The 8,160-nt window shown below is 52.3% G+C and overlaps 1 protein-coding gene across 3 annotated transcripts in view; it reads left to right on the top strand.

Moving 5' to 3' along the window:
• Positions 1-866: 866 nt before the first annotated feature.
• The window catches only part of IRX4 (iroquois homeobox 4), a 10,070-nt gene continuing 2,776 nt past the window's right edge, over positions 867-8,160 (top strand). Inside the window, exons 1-4 of one of the 3 annotated variants that reach the window (XM_035319692.1) lie at positions 867-1,613; positions 6,395-6,460; positions 7,382-7,633; positions 8,004-8,110. In XM_035319692.1, the coding sequence (XP_035175583.1) occupies positions 6,416-6,460; positions 7,382-7,633; positions 8,004-8,110 (404 nt within the window). In that variant the 5' untranslated portion in view covers positions 867-1,613; positions 6,395-6,415. Of the gene's footprint in view, positions 1,614-1,774; positions 1,920-6,301; positions 6,461-7,381; positions 7,634-8,003; positions 8,111-8,160 lie in introns of those variants that run through there. The other 2 variants (XM_035319690.1, XM_035319691.1) reach the window with 2 other exon arrangements.

The following is an 8,160-nucleotide window of genomic DNA, read 5'->3' as shown; positions in this document are numbered from 1 at the left end:
GAAAGGGAAAAGAGAAGAGGGTTTCCCACTCTCAACATCCATCAGATTTCCCCTGTCATTGCACTACAAGGTGCAACGTGTGTCGAACATTACGAGCATGGGGCCATGCAAATGACACGGGCATGAAAGAGCCCTGGCAAGAATAAATCTGTCGATGTACAGATGTTCCCTATTAACGTTATTGTTCAGCCTTGGTGGTTACGGTGGGAAGGCACCGGGTTAAAAATCCCCACTGCCACCCCACCTCTCCCGAGCTTTTCTCCCTACACCTCTTTGTCTTCGCTTAATTAGGTAGGCTATAATATTCTCCTTTCTCCTCCTCCGTCTTATTGAGACGTCTGCCCGGGCTTATGCCTTTAAAGAGAAATGATATCGATCCCTCCTCCCCCTTCTGTCAGTCCCGATTTGTCCCTTTTCGCGCTGCACAAACAATTAAGCCAAGAAAGTCGCGGCCGCTCCTCAAAACTTAGCGCACGACCAGCCCCCGGAGGGGGCTGCACGGGGGGGGGGGGGGGGGGGGGCCCCCGCCCCCCGGGGGGGGGGGGGGGGGCTCAGCCCGGGCCCGGGCCCGCAGAACTCCGCAGCAGAGAGGGGCGGACGGACCGACGGACGGACCGACGGACGGACGGAGAGAAGCAGCAGGAGGAAGCGCTCCTGCTCCCGACCCGCCTGCGGCTGTCGCCCCCCGGGGGAAATCCCCGGTGGCCAGGCAGCCCCCTCCGGCTACCCCCGGGCCGGGAGGCGACGGCGGGGCCGGCCGCGGGGCTGCGGGGGCGCTGCGGGACGCGGGTTCCCGGAGCCGGGGGGCCGTGCTGCGCCCCCCCCTCCCGCGCCCCATCCGTCCAGCATAGCCCCGGCAAGCGCGGCGGAGCCCGGGTCCGTCGCGCCGAGCCCCGGCTATGTCCAAAAGTAAGGCCAATAGGTGGCCAGGTGCGGGGACGCGGAGGCTGGCGCCTGCGTCCGAGCCCACCTCCGGCAACGGGAGGGAGACAAAGACGGCAGGAGAGGCAGAGTTGCCCGTAAGTTTAGCGCCAGCGCAGCCTTGAGCCGCGGAGATAAATGGGAGCTCGGAGGTGCGCGCACTTAATCACGGCGCCGGCTGCCTTCCAGCGTGTGCAACCCGCCGATCATTAGGTTAAATGGAGGACATTCGTGTCCTTCCCGAATCAATGCAATTATTGTTGGCAAGGAGGACAGCAATTGGAGTGGCAGCGCTAATTTTACTAACCTGCTATTAATTATGGTGTCCCCCACGCCCCAGACGGCGTTTATAACCCGAAGAGGTAAGCAGCGCTGGCTGCTGCTGTTTTAAAAGGAAAAGTTGGAACTCGAGCGCCTGGTCGTGATGGAAAGTGTTAATCAGCAGGAAAGAGTGTGATCAGTGGAGCTATTCACTTGAACGTCACTCTAGTACAGGGGGTTAGTGAAGTGATTGTGGCGCCTGGGGACCGAAGGCACTGTGCCACTCCAGTCAGGTATTATACACTGAGAAATGTCTACATTAGTTCTCCGTAGCTCCCTGCAAAGTGAGCCAGCGCAGACAAGAGGAGAGAAGCCCTGCCATGGCACAGCTCTCGCTACGAGGTTTTAGCCGAAGCCTGGTGTGATCTCAGGTAAAAAAAAAAAAAAAAAAAAAAAAAAAAAAAAAATCTCCTTGTTTTGGTGGTGATGCTTGTGTGTCTGTCTGTCTCTACGGAAGTGGGGAGGAGGGGGGCGGTGGGGTTTATTTTTTCCCCCCCTTCGGAGCCTGCTCTAGCAGCAAGGCAGCTGAAAATGAACTGCTGGAGGGAAGAGAAACTATCTGTGATGAATCATTTGGCTTTGTGCAATCTTTACCTAGGAGAGAGGGCAAATGCAATTTAACATATGTGTTATTTCTTGGGAAGGGGGTGTGGATATGATATTCAGCGAGCGCTAAGGTAAGGTACTGAGTCAAACTTTCTGGATTTTAAGACAAACTTTAAAGGGAATAGGATTTGACCTTGCACGTAGGAAAGTTTTCTCTTCGTACAGAAGTACGCTCAAGCTGTCCTCTGCCAGGCAGCTCGAAGGCAGTGGCGTTTGAGTGCCTACGAGTCGGAGGCGCTTGGGGTGCAGGAGCTGGAAAGGGAAGCCTTGAATAATCTCTGCTTGGCTAGGGACGTAGTTGTATGCTTGGCGTAGTTGTATGCTCTGCACCGGGCAGGTAAACGTGGATGTGCGGCGGGGTCCATCTAGCCCCACAGCGGCTGCCCATATCGTAGTATTTGCTTCTTCTCTTGCTGAAAAGTTTTGGGGGGTGAGAGTGAGCGCGTGTGTGCGTGTTGGCTCTAGTCTTTCAGTGCGAAAAGTTAATAAATACAAAGAACAGAGTGAGCATGTGAGGCCTTTCTGCTTTAATCTAGATTGTTTGCCAAGAGGATTGAAGACTACAAAATGAAAGCATTCAAACGGATAGCTTGGAACAACCGCTTTTACACGTAGTTGTAATCTGCGTAAATTAATTAGCAGCGCCTTCTTATGCAACTGTTGTATTTGTCATCATAGTTGTGCTGATCACAAGGTAGGCTTGTGCAGGTAGGCACCACCGACTCGCTGCCCCCCGATTTGCAGTGCAGTGTAGGCAATCACACCTCCGGTGGGCTCTAAAAACACATCGCGCCTACTGGCGATACCGCCTTCCAGGAGCTAATCTACTTGAAAATGTTGCTGGCTGCCCTCGGTTTCATGTCAGATCCCAAACGGGCAACGTGTAGAGCTTCACGGCGTTTGTCAGATGGTGTCAAGGTTGCTTTAAATCTTTAACGTGAAAACAAAGCGAACTCGACTGAAAGCGCCTGCTGAAGTCTGTTTAGCCCATAAGCAAATTCCGTCGCTGAAATATTTCCAGGAGTGGCAATAACCCCTCGGAACGAGGAGGTGATGAAAATGTAGATAGCAAAACTGTAGCTGCATTAACTGCCTCTAGATCATGTCCCTGAAGACGTCCATCAAAGCGTTAGTCCTGACGCGATTCTCTGTTTTACCTGCTGTGGCCTGTTCCAGTATCACAGCGTTTCCTTCTAGTTTTGTGTTTTTATGATAAAACTTGCATGAACGTTGGCTCCAGCTTCCCGGGGAAGAAGCACGTAACCCTGGAAGATGTACTTAGTTTGGTTTTGGTGCGAAAAATATCCGCTTTTCTGGTTGCGCAGGCTAACTCTTATGAGAGGGAAACCCTGCAGCACTCCGTATCGATTGTCACGGCTTTTACTTTCTCAAACTTTGGAGAAAGCACGGCGTGTTTATCTTTCTGGTGTGCTGTTGACTCTTTTGTACGGGAAAGGGGCTTTGACAAGGAACAATTTTTATTGCACAGCAAAGGCTTGCATTTTCCAAGTGCTTAAGGATATAGCCCACAGCATTAAGCGTCTTTACTTGGATTTGAACAGTGTTACGTTGTTTATGTGCAAGAACCACAAAGGTTATTTTAAATCATTGTGGAGCTTATTGCATGTTTGTGCTCTGGCACCAAAAATTCAAGATGAAATATAACTCTGTTGGGTTTCTTATCAACAAAGGGCCATTATTTGTAGATTGCAAGTGAAACAAGACGTGAACGCCGTAGGAAGATGTAATGTCAGTGTTTAAATATTAAGGGGGGTTGGTGGTGGTGGTTTGTTTTTTGTTGGTGGTGGGGTTTTGTTTTGTGTTTTAATGACTGCTTTCTAGGGAATACAGATCCGAACTGGCACAAAGCTGACCGGGGGTAAAGTAATAGAGCAGGCAAGCTGCAAAGAAAAATGACAAATAATTATCATGATTAATCCAGGAAAGTTCGGTGCAAAAACGGGCACCAGAGTATTTGCATGGGGCAGGGCAATGAAAAACAATTGTGATATATAAATAGACAAGGACTATAAATATTGAATTTCACCTTGTATTTTAAAGTTTAATAGACTCATCTAAATATCAAAACCCGTAGTGTTCTGCGGGCCACTGCAGAGTTGACATCTGCAGTAGTATCAAAAGGAGGCGGGGGGCGGGGGGGGGGGGGGGGGGGGAAAACAACTGTACGTTTCCCAAAATGTAGCCTGCAAAACTGCGAGGACTTCTCAAGGCAGTTCTCTAGCTCGCTCAGCTAATTATAGTGCTTTACCCTGAGCCACTCTTGAGATAAGTGCAACTGTTTTCTTCCCTAGCACCTGTGAGTTATACTCCAGGGCTTAAATAAACAACCCCCAGCATAATCAGCACAGGAGGCAGAGTGAGCAGTACCCAACACTGCAGGCAGACCATTGTGTAAACACTGGGTGTCTTTTCTTCCAAAACAATGCAACAGCCCGGCAGCACGATGCACAGAAGGAAGCTGCTTGTAAATAGTAACTAAAACTACCATTATATTCTGGCAGCACCGGGTCGCAGAAGGAATAAAGAAGCGTTTCTGTAACAGAAACTCAACGGCTAAGTTATTAATATTCCCAGGAAGAAGAAGAAATTAGCAGTTCCGGTGAGAAAAGGATAAGAACTTTCTCCCCCCCTGCCCAAAATCAGTACGGAATCAAACCCGATTATTAATGTCATTTGATTCCCGCTCTTCATACGTTTCTCCCGGGTATAGATAGCGAGATGTCAGGATAATTTGCAAGTACTGTATCTGATATCTTTTATTTGCAAACACTCTGAAGCGCCATAAAGCGCCGCTCGCTGTAGTCTAACTCAATCCGAGAACTAGTATTTTCATCTGTAAATTAAAGCAATTACGCAGCAGATATTATATTATGTGTACTGTGGTCTCCAGATAGTCATCAATCACCCTCAATCGAGCTGTCAGTGTGGGCAGATTCGTTTCTGGGAGGCAGTCTTCCAGCTGGGGAGAAGAAGAGAACATCATCATTAATTAGAGTGTGACCCTGGGGCTATTCACATGTCTGAACCCAGGAATCTCTCTGAGCAAGTCTGCACACCGCGGAGCAGCGCTCAGCCGCGGCTCAGCCCCGTCCTCCGCTTCCTCTGCCCGCCGTCGGCTGCGGCCGTCGGGGGGAGAGGGGCTGCCGGGACCTCCTGACGGCCGCCTCCGCGGGGCGGCAGCAAGGAGACTGTCCATCTGGGGGGCTGTGGGGGGCTCTGCCTGGTCAGGGAGGGGGGCACGGCCCCCACAAAAGGCCACGTCGGGGAAAGGAAAGGAAAGGAAAGGAAGGGGGCGGCGCGAGAGAGGCTCCCGCCCCATTGGTTTTTCTCGGGGGTCCCGGTGCGTCCCGAGGGTGCTGCCTCGGACCCCACCGCCAAAGAGCCCCGAGGGAAACTCTGCGCTGCCGGGAACCACCGGCAGAGAGGTGTTTGCTCCCCAGTGGAAGCAGCACTCTCTACGTCGAGGCACGGGCCCCCTCGATGTAACAACCCCCTCCAAGACGTGCACGGAAGCACGCAGGCAGGCTGGATGCGGCCCTCAGCGAAGGGCTGGCTTTTCCAGCGGAGGTTTGCGACGGCACCCGAGTCGTTTTAACGTGAAAAGTCACGTCCTTCAATCACTCCCCGGAATACGCTCGTAGTGTTTTCTACCTGTAATCACACGTCGGGAATAAAAACTGGAAAAGAAACGCAGGATTGCATGTCATGTGCTTTATTGTCAGCGTTAGCGCTAATTTTAACTGTTGATTAAATCTTAAATGAAGACTCAGTCGTGTGTCCCTTCATATGTCTTGTTTGTAATTGAGACTAATTATTACTGTGGGGTGGGAAGAAGCAGCTGCTCATTAATTAATTTCTAATTAAAAGTGCTTACCAGCCCTTCAGTGACGAAGGAGGTTGGGGGGGGAATCTTAGCTGATAGGACATTGATTCTTCAGGTTGAAACCATTCATTTCCTTCCCAAATTAATATATAGATAGATATGTTGCGAACAGGCGTAGCCGGAGCTTTTTCCAAAGTTTCGCTCCTGTTAGGCAGACCGAGGGAGATGCAGGAGAGTCTGTTTTCCACGCCAGCTCAAAGGCTCCCGAAAATGAATGTTAAACATCCGGGCAGGATAATCTGAATAGGTTTTACGTGACGTCAGAGTCTCGGCTCCTGTAAAACAACGTGCTTCTGACGTGATGTGCTTGTTCTACTTTTCGTTCCCCCTTTTTTCTCCTCCTTTCCCTTTCCGTGGGTGCAAAATATGTGTTTCTGCCGTCACGTTTGCCAGCCTCGCAGCCCTCACATAACAACTATTTCTGTGTCGCAGCTGTAGAGGGGAACGTGCTAAAATTACTATACGTCTTTTTATTTAGTTAAAAAAAAAAAAAAGTTCAAAAAAATCATGTAAATAAATTAAATGTGGTTTTCTGCTTCGTCCTATAAGCATCTAGGGACCTGTGGTTACCAATCAATTGGTACAATAGAGCAGAGCAAGGCTGCAATAGCGTGCAGATCAGACGTCTCGCCTTGTTTCTAGATAACTGGGAGCCTCTGTACCATGTCATATCCTCAGTTTGGCTACCCTTACTCCTCTGCACCCCAGGTAAGACTTTTGCCTACAAACGTTAATTGATTGAATTTCAGTCATTATTGATCACTTCCGTTCAGTGCTAAAAGCTGCAGCGATCCTTTCTAGCATGCGAGAGCGTGAAATCGGTTACTCACTCAGCATGCCTGGATGATGCCTAAGTTATATCTTGTGCCCGTGTTTTGCAACGGGGAGGCACACTCGGGATTTAGGGTCTTTCGGGGTGATAACGAGGCGTGGGGGAGGATTACAGAGATGAGCAAGGTGAGAAGGGGAGCAAGAGATCCCTCAGCCCCCACCCGCTCTCCCCCCCGAGCGCTTTTTTTTTTTTTTTTACTCTTTCACGATTAAGTCCACAGTTTACCAATTAAACATGAAAGCACCGAGGGCTGAACTGCAGAAACATAATGGGGTATTCTAAAACAGCAGGTTAATAACAGATGCGTGTATGGCTGCTACAAATCTGCAGTCAAAATAAATATGCATGAGTGATATAGAAAAAAAAAGGGGGGGGGGGAGTTAAAAATGCAGATGGGAAGCATTGTGCCGAAAGAGGGGAAAAGCGGTATAAACCCCGTCTTCTCAGAGCACACCGGCAAAGTTGGGCTTTAAACCCAAAAGACTGGAGCGATGCATTACGGTGGATTAATCGCCTACAGGCACGGAGCGTTTGTTTGTTGGTGGTGGTTTGTTTTTTATTATTATTATTGTTTTTTATTTTAGCTGATAAAGTACTGGCACCTCTGTTTTAACGTTTTAGCCCCAGAAGCAAAACACGCGAGCGGGGGAGGAGCGGGGAGATGGGGTGAAGGAGGAGGGGGAGAAAAGCGGGGGATGGGGGGGGGACACCCCAAAGCCGCAACCGTGGCGATCAAAGTTTGTTTCAGGTGCCGAAGTTTCCCTCCCCGCCCTGAGCGCGCCTCTCTCTCCCCCCAGTTCCTGATGAGCACCAACTCCCTGACGACCTGCTGCGAGTCCGGCGGCCGGACGCTGGCCGAGACGGGGGCGGCCGCCTCCGCGCAGACCCCGGTCTATTGTCCTGTGTACGAGAGCCGCCTGCTCGCCACTGCCCGCCACGAGCTCAACTCTGCCGCTGCTCTGGGGGTCTACGGAGGCCCCTACGCCGGCCCCCAGGGCTATGGAAACTACGTGACCTACGGCACCGAGGCTCCCGCTTTCTACTCCCTGGTAAGTGTCCCCCTCCAACCCTCTCCCCGGTTCCGCCGCCCCCCGCCCGCATCCCCGCCGCATCCCCGGTTCCGCCGCCGCCCTCCGGGCCCGGCGACGCCGAGGGTGAGGAGCCGGCCAGGACCATGGCTGCAGCCCCCCCCCCCCCCTCGCTGGTAGTCACCGGGGCGGTCTTCCCAGCCAGCCCTTGCGCCCCCCTCCCCTCTTATTCCTCCCCCCTCTCCCCTCATCGCAGCACCGTCCCGAGTTCACGTCCCTGCGGACCCTGGCACGCCGGGAGGGGGCCCGGGCCGGGCCGGGGGGGTGTCCCCCTCCCGGAGAGCCGGGGGTCGGCGGGGGCTGAGGGCGGCGGCGCGGTGTCTCTTTGCAGAACAGTTTGGAGGCGAAGGACGGCGGCGGCTCTGCGCATGCGGGCATCGCCCCGGCGGCTGCCTACTACCCCTACGATCACACCCTCAGCCAGTACCAGTACGACAGGTAAGGGCAGCCCCGGCCCCCCTCGGCGACCCCCTTTCCCCCCCTTACCC

Source organism: Oxyura jamaicensis, chromosome 2 (assembly GCF_011077185.1).
Source record: "Oxyura jamaicensis isolate SHBP4307 breed ruddy duck chromosome 2, BPBGC_Ojam_1.0, whole genome shotgun sequence".
In the NCBI taxonomy this organism is placed as follows: Eukaryota; Metazoa; Chordata; class Aves; order Anseriformes; family Anatidae; genus Oxyura; species Oxyura jamaicensis.
The sequence above is the reverse complement of the archived record's forward strand: the minus strand, read 5'-3'. Positions and strand labels throughout refer to the sequence as shown.